Source organism: Brachyistius frenatus, unplaced genomic scaffold (assembly GCF_029030835.1).
Source record: "Brachyistius frenatus isolate BFR_SWC_R1_liver_20210118 unplaced genomic scaffold, ASM2903083v1 Contig_16, whole genome shotgun sequence".
Lineage (NCBI taxonomy): Eukaryota > Metazoa > Chordata > Actinopteri > Embiotocidae > Brachyistius > Brachyistius frenatus.
In genome coordinates this window covers 4,650,266-4,669,767 of record NW_027210615.1, presented here as the reverse complement: position 1 = coordinate 4,669,767, position 19,502 = coordinate 4,650,266, and the positions used below count along the sequence as shown (strand labels likewise).

Genomic DNA, 19,502 nt, shown 5'->3' with positions numbered 1-19,502 from the left:
TGGAAGTGCAAGCTTCCAGTATTCTGTCCTCCAGCTCCTCCTCCTCCTCCTCACATTCTCTCTCTAACTTTCAGTGAATTTGTTACTGCTGCAGTGAAGCACATAGGAACTCGTCTGTGCTTTTGAATAATAAAACAGCAGGTCCGATTGAGCATCAGGGAATACCGAAAAGTCAAGTACAAAGGCTAAATCTTACTGAGTGCATGCATAATTACTGGTTCTTCTGTTTTTGTTGTGGATATAATAAAAGACAATGCTGTATATTCAAAGACAATATTTCTTGACTCAGGAAATACATACTTTATAAGCCAAGTCGACTGCTCAAAGACAAAGACTGTTCTACTGAAAGGATGAAGGCATTTGATCAGTTGTCTGTGGTGCTCCAGCTAAATATATATATATCAGACAATTAATGATACATGTATTAATTCAGAAACAAATGATAGTTTGTTAATTCATTAAAACAGGTTGCTTTACAATTCTCCTTTAACCTCCAAACAGTTGGCTCAAACAGAGAATGATTTTTGTTTTTCCTTGTACCTCAAATTAGTTGCTAAAATGGTGAAATGGTTATTTTCTTCCTGGTTATTTAGCTTTTACAAGCTCCGTCTATTTAGAGCGCATTTTTTCTGTGTTTTGAAGTTCAGCTTGGAAGCTTCCAAGTAACAGACCACTGCTTAAGACCAACACACACATAAAATAAGAGTTTGGAAAACATAAGCAGCTCAACAAAAGAAGAGAGACTAATAAAGTCTTAGTTTCATTGACTTATTGGAAGAACAGTAACGGAGAAAATATAGCCTGTTTTCTTCTTTTTACCAACTAATTGGAGCTTAAATAAAAGTTATTAACTTTATATTTCTTTTTTTTCCTTTTTTTAATTATTCAACTAAATGCATTAGTCTGTTATGTAGTCTGTGATAAACTTGTTTGATAACCATTAACCCCCTTTTGTAAATTGTAATGCTTTGTATTAGCAGCATCTCTTTACATCTATCTCATTATACCAGCGCTGCAGACCTTAATTGATTATTAGGTCTGCCTTGCAATTTCATATCACTGTGTTACGCTATATAGAAGTGACATCATTCAGCAGTGCAACAGAAAAAAAAATCTCAAAAAAACAAACATCATTTGCATTTCGGCTGATTTATATCACTCGCTTCACATACAGCAGGCCAATTCAATCAGCGGCTTGCGGGCCCAATATGGCCCTTTTGGATTCTATTTTATAGCCAGCAAGAGGCTGACGTGAGTTATGTGATAAATATATATACTAAAGTATACATTTCTAAGCTTCTTCATGTGAACCACAGTCATATAAGGATGTAAGTCAGTAGGAGTATGCATCTTGATTGATACACAATCTATGATGGTAACCTGGGGTGACTGGATAGTTTTGTGGACGGGGAGGGGAAACCCCGTGTGTGTGTGTGTGTGTGTGTGTGTGTGTGTGTGTGTGTGTGTGTGTGTGTGTGTGTGTGTGTGTGTGTGTGTGTGTGTGTGTGTGTGTGTGTGTGTGTGTGTGTGTGTGTGTGTGTGTGTCAGGAAATGGGATGACACTTGCATTGCATCAGCTAAACAAGAGACTTATCTTTGCTAAACTAAAAGCCTCATCTATCAAAACGTGCCTTTCACTGACAGAGAAAATCTTTGAAAAGCAGAGGTTATGTCTATTGCTGTGGACGAATCAGCTTATTGTATCGACATGACCCAGATATGCATCCATGTCAGGTTTTTAGATGGCGTGCCCTTTGGGGAAGAACTTCTGGGGTGTATTTCACTGGAAGGGCATACTGCAGGTGATGTGATTTTACAAAAGAGCTTGATTTTGTAAACTTGATTTACAAGAGGTTTGCCAGTTGGTTATTGATGATGCTCCAGGTATGCTCGGGAGAGTGCAAGGGCTCGTGGTGAAGCTACAAGCAGTAGCCCACATATGCAGAGCTTTGTACACAACGCAGACTGAATGTGTCTGAAAAGCCCCATTGCACGGCAATGAACTTGGTCAATTTAATTTTTCGCTAAACCTGCAGCCTTCACATTTGACTTTTCCGTCGGCTGCTTGCTGAAAAGTTTGAAAACACACTGACTTACCTAAATCACTAACAACGTCAGATTGCTCAGTGAAGGAAATGTTCCGGGCCGATTCAGTGAAATCCGCCAGGAGATTGTGTCTTTGCTTTGCATGTATAAACACAAACAAGCAACAGACCTCTGAGAGCACATCTTTGACAAACGGTTCATGTCATAAGTCAATTTCCTGTTTGACGTTTTTAGATACTTGAACACTCTAAATGTTGAAGTGCTGGGGCTTAAAATGACAGAAGTCATGTGTGATAGTTCTTTAGTGGTTACAGTTATTTGTAGTCATTAATCAGCAAAGTATTCTGTGCAGCCCTTATGCCTCCAGTGATTTTCATATTTGGTTTCTTCCTATTAAGTCGAGCAGCCGCGACACACAGTACATCCTCCTCTTGGCTGTGATGAAAGACTGCGTTAAAAGATGAGGTTCTGAGCTTAAAAACACGCAAACATTATGCAAATAAACATAAAGCCTTTAAAAAGGCCTCAATATTATATAATCCTATTTAATGTCAAACGCAGTCTACAGTGCAAGCATTTCGCCTTCATACCCTCCCAGAATTCTAATGATGAGAATGCAGACATTACTGCTGCATCAGAGTGGATAACCCCGTCTTGTTTACTTGGAATTAAGTGAACCACCTCCGTTTCATTTTCTTCAGATCAAAAGCAGATGTTTATCCATGGCAATGTTAATGTGTTTCAGTACATAATCATATACAGAAAATATCAAAAATGTAAGCAGTGTTGTTTGGGAAATCATTTAGTTTTACAGCTTGTTTCTTTTAGACTTCTTCTTCCTTTTCTTCACTCAGTTAAAATAATGTTGTGCCTGTAAATTACCTAAATTTAGATCCAAAACAGTGAAGGCTGCAGTGACAAGGTGAACTATGACTTATTTTACAGCATCCAAAACTGTGTTTGCCTTTGAAAAGGTGTCATTTTCAGAATTGTTAGGAAAACAAGTTTGAGAGAGCAGCAGAACTCGGATTTCGTACTTTTACAACACATACTAACTCTGAAAGCCAGTTTTAATGACAAGCTGTCTTTGTGTAAAAATCTAAAGTGACAGCAATCAAAATCCTATCAATGTGATTTTGTTCTCTTTTGGTCCTCAACTCCCCCAGAATAATCTTGAGAACATGAGGAAAAATATTATTTATTTCTTTTACATCACACATGACACAGTACTGCTCTAAAAAAAAATAACAACATCTCTCTCCATGGAAAACTTCAAAAGCCACCATTCAGACTGGAACGCCGCATCCCAAACTTCCCAAAATTCTTCCTTTTTTGAGTAGTCATGTGAAGTAGGCTGTTGGTCTCTTATTGTTGGCAGAAAGTTATTAGTAAAGCTATTGATATATCTTTAGAAAGCAATGTTCAAAATGAAAAGGTAAAATCTCTCAGCTGAATAGGTGTGCTGACACAACAATCACAGTACATGGTAGCACTTTTGTTCCTGATATTTCAACCCTTCAGATCTGCCCTGATATTTCAAAGTATGTCCCTTCCAGGTTTGACAAAAGCTCTCACCGTCTTTGCAGCGTTGATACACTGCATGTATTCTTTGGCCAGGTCTGAACACTTTAAGGTCTGGTCTCCGTTATCCTTGTAACATGATATAATCTGAGCCTGTAGACCAGGACACACCGGGCTGGTATTGCGAGACCTGAAAGAAACACAGAGATACAGAAAGATATAATTATGAACAGGGTTAATGTTTTCTCCCCTTTTTCTTACTGATAGTGAGTTTGGGCTTGTAGAGAAAACAAGAAAAAATTATATTGTTAATATTTAAGTTTATGTAAACTTAAAATTACCTGAGAGCAGATTTTGTGACAAAAAGGCAGTAAAATGAAACATCTCTAATATATGTTAGTGTGTGGAAGTTCACAAAAAAGTCGGTCTTAGAGATTTATCATCTAATCCTGCTGCTCTCCTCTGCTTTTCAGAATTTTATACGGACTATCAGCTCAGTGTTTTGACTTTCAGGCGTGCGACTTTACTATTTTTGGTTCTCTCTCAACACTCTCATAATATTGTTTTTGACGGCAGCAAAGTTTTGTTCAGCACCAAATGACTAGGAAACTAGTGGCGCAATTAGCAGGACTTGGTGGAGATCAGATCAGAAAGGGGGAATCAGAGTGAATATTAGATGAACATTCAACAGGTCATCGGGCAAGGGGCCTGTTTTGGTTGTCTCAAAGAACCAAAAAAAAAGGTGGAGGAAATGCACCTTAAATTGTTTTGCCAACTGGCATTAAGCAAAAAAAAAGAATAAGGAGAAGAACAGGAGATTTAGAAGAAGTTTGATGTTAGATGTGCAGAGCAAATGGCAGCCCACATCTCAAAGATGAAGCGAAAGACGTGCTTCTCATCTGGGTTTTGGATGTCGAATTGCATTTGTTGAGGCCAGAGTTTATGGCGTGAGTGAGTCTCTCTCTTTATACGTGTGTGTGTGTGTGTGTGTGTGTGTGTGTGTGTGTGTGTGTGTGTGTGTGTGTGTGTGTGTGTGTGTGTGTGTGTGTGTGTGTGTGTGTGTGTGTGTGTGTGTGTGTGTGTGTGTGTGTGTGTTTGAGGGTGGACTTATATATTCTCAAAAATTACTGAATAGTATTATTCCTTGAAATACCCATTAAAAACTGTCAAAAAATTTACACTTGTGAAAGTATAATAAATGTTACTGTCTGAATCATTAGATTTTCAAATTTCAGTAATATGGAAGTAGACAGTCTTAACACGGCATTAAATAAGTGTAAAATATTTTTCTTGACATGACAATACCTAAAACCTAACTGATTTAACAACAGCTTTTGCCATGTGTATTAATATACAACATGAACGTTTGTATCCTACTTCACGTGTCTTATCCACAGTGAAACAAAATTAGAAAAAAATGAAAGAAAAAACATTCACAAGAATGACAAGGTCTGATTAAACAAGGCAAGACAAAGATGAAAAACAATTCCCATCTACATTCACGCCAACCTGCTTAGCAACTTATGGGGTGGATGGTACGTGCTTCATTGCAAATCATACAATTAGCGCTAAATCACATCTAATTGAGTGGGTAGGATCATTCTGATCAAATACAGCAGAAAAGTCTGCTTTGAGAGATTGAATTAGCCTTGCTTAATTTGATATGTGGGCTGTATTATAATTTGTCTTTGCCTGTCTATCTGTGTGATTGTTAACTATGACAGGCTTGTTGCCTGGGATCCTCACTGTAATGGATTCTGACTGATTGAATCAGAGACATGCGAGTTGTGGACACCCACGCAGGTGGAGACAGGCACGTGCAACAGTGTACACACCCACACGCACTTTGTAGTAGACAGTAAACATCCAAAAACCGTCAGTGCGCGCGCGCGCACACACACACACACGCACGCACACACATTTCCCTACACGCCAACACAACTGTATCCCTGCATGCACACTTTCTCTATAAGCAGCATTTAACACCATATTTATTTAATTGGAAGCCAAATTAAAGGCTCTTTCTGGCTTTGACTCATGGTGGGGACATGGCCCCATCGTTTCAATTACAGCATATCCGGATCCACATAGGCGCACACGCACTTTATCATCAGCAACAGGATCATAGATGCAATGACTGAGTTTATCTGAGCATTGGTGGGGGGGAGGGGGGGGTAAAGAGGAAAAGGAACAGGGACGGGGAGAAAAAGCCCATAAAGGAAGGAAGTGAGATAAAACGATGAAAGGAGTGGAATGAAGCATCCATTGGCGTTCTTTCAGAAGCCCATTTTAAAAAGATGACGGCCTATCAGATTACTCTGTTCCCCCCCACACAACCTCCAATGCTTTATCTCGCCTGTTTAATCTGTCTTCTTCCACTTTTCGTCTTCTTTCCAACTCTCTCCTTTTTTTTTTTTCCTTTCTTACTCCCTCCCTCCTTTTCTGTCACCACATTAACAACACAGAGAGTACGACACCAAAGCGCGCCATCTTTATCGCTCTCTCCGTTTGAGGCCGCTGAAGATAAGGAACTCTCCTTTAATTTGAAATAAATGGCCTTCATCAGGGAAGCCAAAGCCTCCTGATAGTGCTACGTGGTTTATTAAAGGCGCTTGAAGCAGAAAATTGGTTCAGCTGCAGCAAAAGCTAAAGCTCTGTCCACATGCTCCACCAAATTGAAGGTGAGGTCTTAAATCAACAATATTAACTGAGCCGCTTACAAAAATAAATAAATAAAAATAGTGTGCTTCGTTTTTAACTGGAAACGGGTAAAGCAGAGTCCCCGTCAGCTGGCTGAGCCATGTATGAGGTTGTTGTTGCTGTTAATGTGCGTGTGCTGTAAAAAATATTTGAGTGTGTGGATGCGGACGTTTTTTGGGGAGTTCTCCACGCATCTGTGAGCGGCAAATATGACAAAACACAAACAGTCAGATTAGTTGCTTAATTAATGGTGCTGCCCATTATTTTTAATCTCCGGCAGCGAAGGCGGAGGCGGGCACAACACAGAGGCCTCAGACTTCTGGACCACACAGCTTACCAAGACAAAGGGAAAGAGGGAAATGAAAAGGGGAGAAATTGGAAAACGGAAAAAGACACAAAACACACCAGCAACTACAAAAGCCTCTGGCAAAGCTCCGAGACCGATAAGGAAGATGCTTTTATCGCCTCTAAACCACGCTTCTCTCAGAGTTAAGAGTGATGTTTTTGTGTTTTCCTTAATGGCTTTGGCCATACATATGAAGCATTGTTTGTCCTATGCGCTATTTTATTCCTATCCTGTCAACTACAAAGTATTGGTATCTCTTCAGTGTTTCAGGCAACTAATTAGAAAATCTTGTTAAGCGCTCACAGGAAGTAGCACCCAAAGAGGAAAAACATTTTTAAATTCAATATTGAACTGACGTGAGGAAGTCTGCAACATCTTTTATTCGCCATTATTTTTACAGTGGGCAACTCTTATGGGTCACAACACTGGCTGCATATTTTAATATCAAATTGCAACAGCTGCATTTTCCAATGAAAAGACTGTTAAATATTTATATAGAAATGCAAGGAAATTGTGTAAGTGTTGTACAAAACACCCTTAATCACAATTCAGATGGCTTCTCACGTGGCAGCCAGTTAGCTAACAACATTATCCAACCAACTTTTCTTTACGAGAGGGAATCAAAATTTCAGGCAGCTGCTGTCGCGCTCGTGATCTCCAAAGGGAAGCTTTAACCTTTGTTAAAAAATATTCCAAGTTACGTAGCTTGATAAAAAAAAAACAGCCCTTGTGTTACACATGGTTTTGTGAGCAGTGCCACTCTCGCAATCACAATTTGATCATGGTCTTCAGCAGTGAGCGCACATGCGATTTTGTATCATATTCAGAAAATATAGAAAAATCTTTGACATTCGAGGGGTTGTGCACTGTGAATTCAAGGATCAGATTGTCAACGCCGAGTTTAATCGCGGCGTTCTGAGGTTAGGTAAAAACTTTCGGTGCGAACAACCTGAACTGTGCCGCGATGGCACTTTTGTATTTCAACATGCCCGCTCACCGCGCATTAACATTTCTCGTCCTCAATAACACAATCGTCACTCCCCACCACTCTTAATCACTGGATTTTCCCAAAAATTTGACACAAAATCTGAATTCCACTCTCTGCTCAAGTTTCAGGTCCAGGGTGAAAAAATGAAGGGACAAATCATTTTTTTAATAAGAATCTACTGGAGCCAGGTTTTTTTTTTTTTTTTTTTTTTAAAGCCAGCCCCTCTGTGTTATTCCACTTTAAGCCATTTCCACATTGGCTTTACTTTTCAGATCCAGAGAATATATACATTTTTATATAAACTATGGGTGCTCCTAAATTAACTTATATCCTTAACTGCTGCGAAATGTGCTGTGACCCAAAAGGTTTGATGACTGTTATGAGATTGAGCTGTTAGAACATCGTAGTATTTAGAAAATTAAGGTATTAATTATTGATTATTTTTAAGTGGAAGTGTCATGTCCAATCCAGCCACATTTTTCTGCTAAAATGAATTGCATGTGGGTTTGTTCGTGGATGATTAGTTTCAGCTTTTTTGAAACCTTCAAGTTTCAAGAGGTTCTAGTTCAAGTTTGCCATTTCAGCATACACATACAACTGACAAAACATAAAAAGTAGTAAAGTTGATGGTTGCACCAAAAGCTGAAAACTGAGCAATGACAAAAATAATTTAGCAAGAGACATCAGTTTATTATGGAATTATGAAAGCCCAAGAGCAAATGTCTCCATATTCAAATACTGCACGTCTTTTGCCAACTATATCATGCCTATGTTACCAACCATGTATATGCATACGCACGTTGTTTTTAAAACATTTATACTGTAGTTTGTATATGTGTGCATATCGGCCAACATATCCGCCAATGCCTATATATCTGTTGTAGGCAAATATCGATGGATAAAATCAGCCGGACAATTTATGGGTCAGGCTCTTATACAGAAAATGATTTTGCAAGCTCTAGAATTTGCTAAGCATAGCTGATAGGTCCACTAATGAGAAAACCTGAAGGGCAGCAGGAGACTGAGAAGTGAACACGTCCATCCTTATCTACTAAGGCCGGAAATGACGTTTGACATGTTCGAGGGTCCGAATGCCTAAACAGACTCCTTAACCATTACTGCTTTGATTAATATTAGTGCAGTGGTGAAAAAGTGGAAAAGGGAGATGATAACGACTGGGGTATCAGGAGTGGAGGGTGGAGGGGGGGGGCAGGATAGGTGATTAGGAACAGCTAGAGAGAAAGGGCTGCATGCCTCTTATCTCTAGCTTGTAGCTTGTATGCACCTGCACCCTGACAGCTTTTCAATTGACCAAGGGCACACATCCTCTTCTGCCTTATCTTGTGTCTCTACACCCCTCACTCATCCTCTCCCATCTCTCCTTCCCTATCACACCTACAACCAGGAGGAGAGGGTCCTCTTTAGACGAGTACTCAGACTTGACTTTGTCTCTCGTAAACACTGGACTGAAGGCAGAGTACCACATTCCTCTTAATGCCTCTCACTGTTACCAGTCCTTTGTCAATGTACTGGTGAACATATTTTCTTTCAAGCTGCCACAGCGGCTCCGATGAATGTGCATAGCTTTTACAATACAAAACTCTTCCATAACCTCATGCTGTTTTGCTGCCCAGAAAAGTAGCTTTGTACCACTGTCTGACAAATTGGAAAACAAAATACTGTAAAGCAACCCTGGTTGTAAAAGTGTAAAGTGAAAGATCCAATCCCATTAAAAATAAATGTCCCAATTCATGTCCAACTATATACTAGTACTAAAAATGAAAAATATTCATTAGATATGCATTTATTTTTCTTAATTCTATGCTTGCTCTTTATTTCTCAAACTGTCACCTTATCTTGTAATTACCCACTTGTAAGTCATGTGCTCATACCAGTGGTTCTAAACCAGTGGGTCACTACTTGGAACCATTTTGATTGGATCACTAATAAATAAAAGTCAAACTAAATTTTAGGGATGAACATTTCCCATGATGCACTGGGTATACAGCAGCCATTTCCTGCCAAAGTCTTCCTGACTGTAACAACCAAAATTAATGTTGCCACATTAGTAGTTAGCTCTAAATCAAGCTTTTGCTGACAGGTTTAGGATTAGATAAATCAACCTTTGGTTTCATATTTCATACCGTTCCATTTAAATTATTTACACTTCATGAGGACCACTTAAACTTGGTTGAAAAGCATATGCGCCTTGAATTCAAGATGAATCCAACTTTATATTTTATTGGGTTTTTAGCCTGAGTTTCATGTTTGCTTATTTGTTTGCTTTTGTTGTTATTTGCTTCATGTTTTTAACAATGTCTTATGTATTACTGCACTATTTTTTGTGAAGTAAATTTGAGTGGCTCAAAAATGACAAAAATCTGGATTGCGACTTGATAATGAACTAAAAGAAGTATAACGTTGAATGTATTTTGTGGTGGCAGGATTGCACAGTTTTCACAACATTGTTAATAGAGGTCCTGATACTGATGAGAGTCACTTTTGTATAAATGTAGCCAAAGTTTTAAAACCAAAATTTGTTAGTTTTAATGTAGCCTTGGAATTGAAATTCAGAAAAGAATGATGAGACATTTTTCATAGTAGATAGCCTGGTCTCGAAGAATTTCGGTTGGTGCCATAAAAGCATCAACGTTTTGTACCCAGCCCTAAATCTCACTATAAGAAATGTAAAAACACATTTCTATTCATCAGGTGAATGTATGACGCAAATGTCTGCTAAAACAGGAAATAAAATGTAATTAGCTTACAAGTCTGTCAGTTGTAAATCAAAGCAGGGTGAAGCTCCACGTGAGGGTGATGTGGGACTAGTTTTAGAAACTGATTCCAGTTGACAACCTTCAGGACATACTCACTTTAACACTGTTCTCTTTTCAGTTCAAAATCAAGTTGCTCCAAGTGTTTTCTGCAGCCAGTTGAAAGTTAGGGAGCATGTAATGTACACATTTTATATGTAGCTAGGTCGAAATTCACTGAACCACACCTCGTGTTTTTGATTGGCTTTTTTCTTACAGCACAGCAACAATTGCCAAGTAGTCTGCTTTTTAACTTGGACCCTGGACTTGTCAATGTTTCCAACCTTATCACCGAGTGATCTCTGTAAGCTGATATCCGCTGACACAGGCTGGGAGAATCTGACAAAGGGTGGCTATTAAGGCTAGTTCGACTCCTACTGTAACAGACAGCTGGCCTTGTTAAAAAGCCTTAGAAACTGACCTGAGCGGTCTGATGTGGGTATCTGTCTTGTCTGTCTCCATCTCACACTCATTCCAACACTTTAAACTGTGAAGAGGAGGCTGTCTTCCTCACACTCACACACACAAAATCTATCTGGACTGAAAAGACAACGGTTTCCATCCTCATGTCTTTTTCTCTTCATCTGTATTTCCACAGCTAGCTAGAATTTAGCAAGTGAGCAAATGCATAATGCCATTGCTAAGTACATATTGTTTAAGTGTCGCAATTGCCACATCCAAGTATGCCAGTTCCAAAAAAGTTTTGTTACAACAGAAAATTGAAGGGAGGTATCCTACTTGTTGTGGCAGCTGATAAATAGAAGACACACGTGTGACGCACCGATCGTAAAGCTGAGCTATTGCAGAGATCTGTTTTGGTTGGTTTGAGAGCTATTAAATGGTTCCCCGTACATCCTATCTTAGGTTGGCTTTCAATGTAAGACATAGTAAGTAATGACCGGCCACCACCAGAGCTTGTCTGTCTTCACCTACGTCCACAGCGAGCTTCACAGTAATACCACAAACCAGGCAATCATGCAGCAAACAGGCTATTTTGAACGGGCACAAGTAGTAAATAATCCCCTGCCACCACTTGAGCTTAAGGCTGATCATATATGGACTACCATATATATAGAGAATTATTATTGTAGATTTAAAGGTTTTTCAGTTTTGGTGGTGCAAACCTGAGTCACATGTTCAAATCAATCCGTCATCTGGCAAATCCTACGGTTCCTGCAAGAGTCTTGTGAGATTTTAAAACATGTATGTGGTGTCAATCAAGATGGGCCATCTTGATTGACACTCCATCCTTCAGCCTCCCAGGTACCTGGGCTATCCAGAGCTTCCATCATTTGATATGATAATATTTTCACATTTTTAATATTTATGATGGAAAAAGAATTTGAGCATAATGAAATTGTATAGTTTTTACAGGAATCTGCTGGTGGTAGAGATATCTTTTCATAACTGTGTGTGGGAGATTCTTTGAAATCGTGACCAAATAAATGTCAATGTTTTATTCACTGAAGCCTTGCACATATTTTGACCACAGCTTTGAAAGAATTGTTATGAATACATTATTCATTTATTATTTTACAGGTAATGTTCATGGGCATTTTACGCCTTTTTTTTTTTAACAGTGGCAGTGGAGACTGAAAGAAGATAAGTGGGTGGAGATCAGTGGAATGAAATGCAGCAAAGATACGGCTGAGAGCTTACTGCACTCAAAATACTCTATCTGATAATATAATACAGAAAAAACATTTACTTTAAGATTTTCTTTCCTCTTTATGGGCTTTATACATTCTAATTTGTGGGGTGTATAGCTATTCAGTTATGTACAATTGATGCATTTTATACATTTTTGCCTTTTTATTTGTATATGTATTTGCATAATTGATATATATATATTGATAACTGATATTTAAAGTTTCTTTTTAGATATTAACTAAATTATTCCTAAATTGAGCCTTTTGTTGTTTCTATGGGTTATAACACTGCAACTTTGATAGACATGTAATTGCACTATTTATATATGGCACTTCTGATACTGTTGGCAATATGACAAGCTATTTACTCCCAAATTGTCTTGTTATCACATTCAGGCACAGTGGTGAGACATAGTAACACTAAGAAGTCTGAACGCATTGAAAATCTATAATGAAAAAAAACAAAAAACATCCATTTGTAATTGGCAAGTTTGAAGGGTTTGGACGAAGATGGAAATGCAAATAGAGAGCAGCACACAGAGTCAAAGAGAATGATGGGAAAGTTGCTGAGGCTGTTCTGTTATGCTCCATTGAGTTCGACATATTACAGTGCTACAGGTTGCAGACTTTTTTGCTCTTTTCTCTGGTGCACACGCATGCGCACACACACACACACACACACACACACACACACACACACACACACACACACACACACACACACACACACACACACACAGGGCAACAACACACTGGCCCTGTGCTCTCTGGCTTCCTCAAACCCCAGAGTGCTGCCAGCCAAAACCCAGTTTTTTTTGCTCCAAGGATTAAACTGTGGATTAACACGTCACACACATGCACACGCATACACGCACGTCTATACACATACTTACACAAAGCACACAATAACATGGACAGTGGAGCCTAGCGGAGGGTTAGAAGTCATGCCCACATCTTATTTTAGCGTAGCTTTGTTCTGCACTGAAAGAAACTTCACTCAAATGGTTTCTCACATAAAGCCAAGTTCTGTCGAAAGTTTGTGAAGTGAAGTTCTTAAAGTGTTTTCAAAAGTACACTGTTTAGTTCTGTTAAAGTGGAATGATTCCTTTGTATCATTGTGTAGAATTAATTTGTGTTACAACACGAAGTTCCGCAGCGGAGGCGGGCGACCTCGCCTCTAATAAAGACAATGTCCTTTAAATAATAACAAATGTGTACAATTTCCGGGGCGCCCCTTCTGAAAGTCTCCAGCCTCTGCGGGCACCCCAACGCCCAGTCCATCAGCCCCTGGAGCAGGCTGCCAGGAGTGTGTCGCTTACAGGTGGAGGTGATGGAGGTCAAAGGATTGTCTGGCCTTGTGCGAGGCTCAGTCTAAGGGGTGTTCCCTGCTAGCCGCAGCTTCCGCCAGGGGAGGTCTGCAGGTTTGGACCAGAGGCCAAGGCAGTGAGGCACTCGCAAACCTCAGGTTATCCATACGAAGGCCACAGGTTAAGCAACGCAGGGTGACACCTCCGCTGCACGCCGCCGACAGCGTACTGGGCAAATCTTAAGAAGAAAAGAGTGTCCCGTTGATTTTGTGACATAGTTCTGTACATCAAAAAGGAATAAAGTATCTTGTATAGTCATCTCTGTTGTTGAAGCCATTACAAGTCAAGATGGGTCAAGATCCAGGTGACTCTGAACCTCTGCAGTTTCTTGCGGGTCTTGTTACGTATAAAAAACTCTTCAGAAACTTCTCTCGCGAAGACTTGAGTAAAAGAAGTCTGATGACTTTAGTTGATTACCTGGTCAAAAACAAAATTCGCATTCATCTAAAAAGCACTGTGGACAATGGGTTTAATGTGATAAGCCAAAATGAGAGACCACACAGCTAAGGTGAAGCCAGGCACTCACTCGTTTTCATTGCAATCTAACAAACAACAAGAAAGTGCACACTCGCTACAGCAAGTGACAACTTACAGTTTGTTTGTAATAAATAGCAGCAAAAAACATTTAAACTAAAAGTCCCTAAAATAGTTCTCCTGACTTATGTGATTTACCAGTTACATACTTACATGCACACCAGCAGGCGTCTTATAGCAAACAATGTTATTCAAAGTCAGAGGCATTTTTTTAAAGCAGACATTTTGACTTTTCAAATAACATTAACCACGACTCCACTCCATTGAACCATTGTACTTCCTGATGTATACAGGTCGACGTTGAATACACCCCATTTATTTAGGATATTTCAACACCACACGTACAGATATGCCTTTTCCCCTCAGACCTTAATCCACTCATTAAAGTAACACTCCTGAATCCCCCGGAGGTCAGGGTTAGATTTGATTATGGAATGAATGAGAGCATAATCCTCTCTCAAATACATGTAAGAGTAACATATAATTGACCACAAAGGTAGTTCCATACAGGAAGCTGGGATTACTTTATCTTCTCTGATAAAATACTCATGGATTTACAATATCTTTCTTCCCCCTCCACACATACGCACATGCACACACATGCGCGCGCGCACACACACACACACACACACACACACACACACACACACACACACACACACACACACACACACACACACACACACACACACACAAAACATCTCAACGAGCTGTGGATTAGTGGTATTACTGAACAGTATTCCCCAGAGGTAACATCACCTGGTCCTCAGTATCAACACAGATCAAAAAGAAGCCGGTGTTCCTTGAAATCTGTAGAATGTATATATATATATATATATATATATATATCTATATATACATATATGTGCAGGGACAGGGGCAAGACTAGACTGGAATCAGGGCTTTGGTTTGAAAGTGTAGTCAGAAAGTGATCCTCTAAGTAAAAACCTACTTAAAAATAAGCAGGTTTTTGTTTTCAGTTCATTTGCTACTCATCCAGAATGAACTGACCATGCAAGTGCAGCAAATTCAGACTCTTTTGTACAATACCAGTTGTCTTCTCGTTGTATTCAGGCAATGAACAAGTGTTAATCATCCCTTTTTCCAGTTGCAAGAACTCTTCTTAATAAGTGAGCATAAAATGGGATGCAATATTAGCACAGCATAAGCAATAACTGTACAGGACAGCTATGCTCACACAACTGCTGTGCCAAAGGTAGGTCAAAGCCAAAGTCTGTAAATCTGTGATGAATTTAACAGCAAGTTGTTCCCTTAATATTTCTGCCATTTTATTTGACACTTTTATGATCCTCTGACTTCATTCCTTGCCCTGTTAAGAATTCCTTTTAACAAAGTTGTCTCACTTGTTGAGTATGACGTTCTAATTACCATTAGATGAGGCAAAATAACATTTTAGTCATTAGTAATCATTTGCAATTGAAATATGTTAAGATTCATGCCCACATAAGAAAAACAAAGATTTCACAAACATAAAGCAAATCACAAGCGAAAACCTGCCCTCAGAAATAATAACACTCATTATTTTGTCCTCAGCTGTACATACAATACCTGCATCCTGCATTGTGAAAGGTTCTTGACAAAAACAAATTGCAGTGGCAATAATTAGCTCCCTTTTGCCTTTTCCCGACTCATACCAAGATGGGGAAATAGGGCATTGTTAAATTCAGCTAAATTCAAGCAGTCAAAACATTTGCTTCATTTGTTAATTTGCCATAAAGAATGCATTCATTTAACTGAAAAAAAGGAAAAGAGAAGATCAGTTTCTACTATAAGTCTGCGGTGTCCATGCTCATGTGTGTTCGTGTTTGAGTTGTAAGTTGGTGAGAGCGTGTAAAGGGCTCGAGGGAAAGATATCATCTTACTTCGGACTGCAAATTAATTTCCGTGTGTGTGTGTGGTGTGTGTGTGTGTGTGTGTGTGTGTGTGTGTGTGTGTGTGTGTGTGTGTGTGTGTGTGTGTGTGTGTGTGTGTGTGTGTGTGTGTGTGTGTGTGTGTGTGTCTCACCTGACGTTTGCTTCGGTCTCAGAGGCAGCTTGGTGGAATTGCTCTTTGCTCTGTTCGTATCTTTCCAAATTCTACAGACATTCACACAAACAACAACACAGACGGACACAAACAAAAAGCATTAGTAACTTTTACTTTTAACTATAACAAAATTTAAAAAGATGTAATCACTTTTTAAATAATTACCGGTGAGAAATGAGCCCGATACAATTTTGGTTACAAACACTCACAGCAGCTTTCTGTGTAAATGTTTCAATAGATCAGTGAAAGGAAAAAATCAAGTGTGTCCGGTTTTGACGGTTTGGGAAGTCAGATAACAAAACACTGCACTCATCTGTAAAGCCACAACTTGCTCTTTTAACACGCAGGTTTCCATGTGGATTACACAAAAGAAATGTAACATGCTGATTAAGGAGGAAACAGAGGGGCGGCAGAAAGCTCAATGGTTCGAGCGCATTATTCCTTGATTCCCAGCGGGCCAGACCACTACTCAAAATGCCCGAAAACTTCCTGACAGCGTTAAACTGGTCATCCTCCTGTTTCTATTGTTTATGTATAGTCATTTAATATATCCTCAATGGAGACTTCCTGCTGCACTATGAACTGTGCATACGGAGCGCTGCACAGTAAGGCGCATGGAGCAGGGGGAAGCTAAAGCTTCCGTGAGTACGAATTTCAAGTTACATTGCTTGATCAACATCAGCACCTGTGTTACACACATTTTTATAACAACTGGTATGTGTGCATTTGCGATTTCACCATGGACCTGAAACTTGAGCAGAGACCGCACATAAAATGTTGTTTTGAACTCAGGTAAATGGTCAATGGGGACTCTTCAAATGTTTAAGAAAGCCGGGTCAGGTGTTACGAGTGGCATTCACATTATAATTGGAGCATAACGTCACTATTCAAGACAAAAGAAGGCGCGTCATGTCAGGAGCGCAGCCAGGTGGGTTTCTTTGACATGCAGGGTTGTGCACCATTTATTCTTTTCCCAGGGTCAGACTGTCAACAAAGACTATTGAGACTATCTGTGGAGCAAAGGCACTTGAGCTCTCCAACATGACAACGCAGCCACTCGCAGTGCATTGAAAACACAAGTTTTATGTTGCTCCCCACCAAACCTACTTGCCAAATTTGGTCCCGTGGGACTTCGTTCTGTTCCCCAAATTAGGTTCAAGCACAGGGGTTGCTGTTTTGGCACCGTGAAGAAGATCCAGCCTGAATGACAGATGGTGCTTGAGGCACTTACAGAACGGGACTTCCAGAAAGCGTTCCGAGCATGGCAGGAGCGCTGGGGACGGTTTATCACTACACAAGGGGACTACTTTGAAGGGGACGGCAGCCAGAGTTAAATGAGGTACACTTTTTGGTTGTTATAGGCACAGTCTTGGAACTTTTTGATTCCACCTCATCCAACATACTAATCACTAAATGAATCGCGATCTTTCTCAGTCTTAGCTATCACATCAAATTGCCCTTCTTTGCTTAACTGGTGTCATTTCACTTTAGAATATTCCCATGTGCGACCCAAGAATTTATTTTCTATACTTAATTTCTTCACTTTTATTTTTCCCTCATGTGCACCAGCTTCCCTTTCACCTTTGTCTCTCCCACTTCTATTTTGTGCCTTCCAGTCTTTGTAAACACTTTGTGAATTCAAAGTCAAATCTCAGACTTTCACTAAAATTCTCACAACATCAAAATAATGAAAAGAAAAGTTGTGGCATAGTACGATATGCATCCTGAGGAAGGTTTTTCCGTTCCAGCCTCTTTCAGTAAAAATAAAGCTCGGCAGTGATGAGCTGCATTGCTCAAACATCGTGATTTCTGACTTTGTAGCCTGCTTGGTGAGCACCAAAACCCAAGCAAGCAGGCAGTGGTATTATGATAAAACAAGCAGCTAATCCAGAACAACTGCAGCCTCTCCTCTGCTGATCCTCCTAGCTTAGGCCTTTCAGCACCCGGTATCCCACCCAAATATTTAACCAGCAAAGTGTACCAGCTTGGGGAGGAAGTATAGGAGGGAAGAAAAGAGAGAAAAGGCTAGAATTGAGGTAAAAGAAGAAGAAGAATAAATAATAGAGGGAGGAAACCTTTTGCTCGGGCTACTTGGGGTTGGATCGGGCTCTATGTGTTTGAAGTGTGGGCATGTGTATACGTGTAATAAAACAACCTAACCCGCTAGCTAAACCCTTTTATGGAAAAATCACATCAGAAATAATCACAAATTATTATTTAGTGAACAAAGCTGTCATATGTGACCCCAGGTGACTCTCTAACACACAGCTGCATTACAACCAACACTGAACCAGAATAAGCTTTGCGACTGTGCCGTTTATAATACAAATTGGATGCCTACCAGAGTGAACTAATTTAGACTAAGACTATAAGACAGACCATTTGCTCTTAATATTGTTAAGTGCGTGTTTAGAAAGGAACTTTTAAATAGAGCACTGATACTCAGGGTCTCATTTTAAGAAAGTGGTACAAGAGTTGGGTGTAAACAAATCTTGGTGTCTCCATGTACCACTTATGCTTATATTTCACGTATCACTTTTAAGACATCCCTGTTTTTAAAGTATTGACTTTCAAGAGTAAAACATGAGCTGCTGAAATTTGATATAAAGGTTGAATTATTAAACTCTAGTTCCGACCTCTCTCACAAGTGTTTTTCCAGAGAATGTTTTTTCAGTGCTGTTGTACAGAGCCCACAAAGACAGTGTTTGAGAGCATCAGCTGTGGACTAAACTAAAACTAGTTGACAACTAGCTTTTGACAGCAAAAGGGTCTCAATATGGTCCGGGGGGAACATATTTTATCTATTTTTTTAATAAATAAGAAAAATAAATAACAGGTTGTGGTTTTTCAACATACACTCACACATTAGTGAGTAAAGAGTGAAACAAACATGCTCATTGATGAAGTAAGTGCCATGAGGTAAACCTAATTCAGAACTGGGTTGGAATTCATTTATATCTTAAATAGAAGTAAATACTGTTTCTACAACAACAACAGAATTGTTTACAACAGCAAATGCACTATTCAAAGTCAATAATATCTCAGTGGATACAAATCTAAAATGTCAACAATGTAAATAATATGAGATCAACAGTTTGATTACAGCTTTTGTTTAGCTCAGCGTGCTGTGGTTGTGTAAAATATACCGTTGGTGGATGGGACACTAGTGCCACAGCTGATGCTTTTTGACATGTTTCTGCTTTCTGAACAGGCGGTTTGATAAAGTGCTTATTGGGTTTTTAAATCACAAAGGTTTTGTGCAGTTGTCGTGGACTCGACACTTCAGCTGGTTGACTGTCTCCATCGCAGAGGCTGCAGCACCACGGGCTGCAGTCAGCTGCTCTAAGAGCAGAATGTGCACGTTGTTTGTGTTCATTATTAATTACAGTACGTACAAAAGGAAATCTCTGCGGTGGTCATAATTTAGCAGCGACACTGCACAGTTGTTGAAAGCATGCAGGGGAAATGCTGCACATGCAGGCACAACATCCA

At 39.6% G+C, this 19,502-nt stretch overlaps 1 protein-coding gene across 2 annotated transcripts in view; it reads right to left on the bottom strand.

The window, feature by feature from the left end:
- Positions 1 to 19,502, bottom strand: part of chchd6a (coiled-coil-helix-coiled-coil-helix domain containing 6a) — an 84,816-nt gene that overhangs the window by 23,017 nt on the left and 42,297 nt on the right. For both annotated transcript variants that reach the window (XM_069694101.1, XM_069694102.1), the window contains 2 exons: positions 15,990 to 16,060; positions 3,622 to 3,757 (listed from right to left, as the gene is read on the bottom strand). In XM_069694101.1, the coding sequence (XP_069550202.1) occupies positions 3,622 to 3,757; positions 15,990 to 16,060 (207 nt within the window). The remainder of the gene's footprint in view (positions 1 to 3,621; positions 3,758 to 15,989; positions 16,061 to 19,502) is intronic.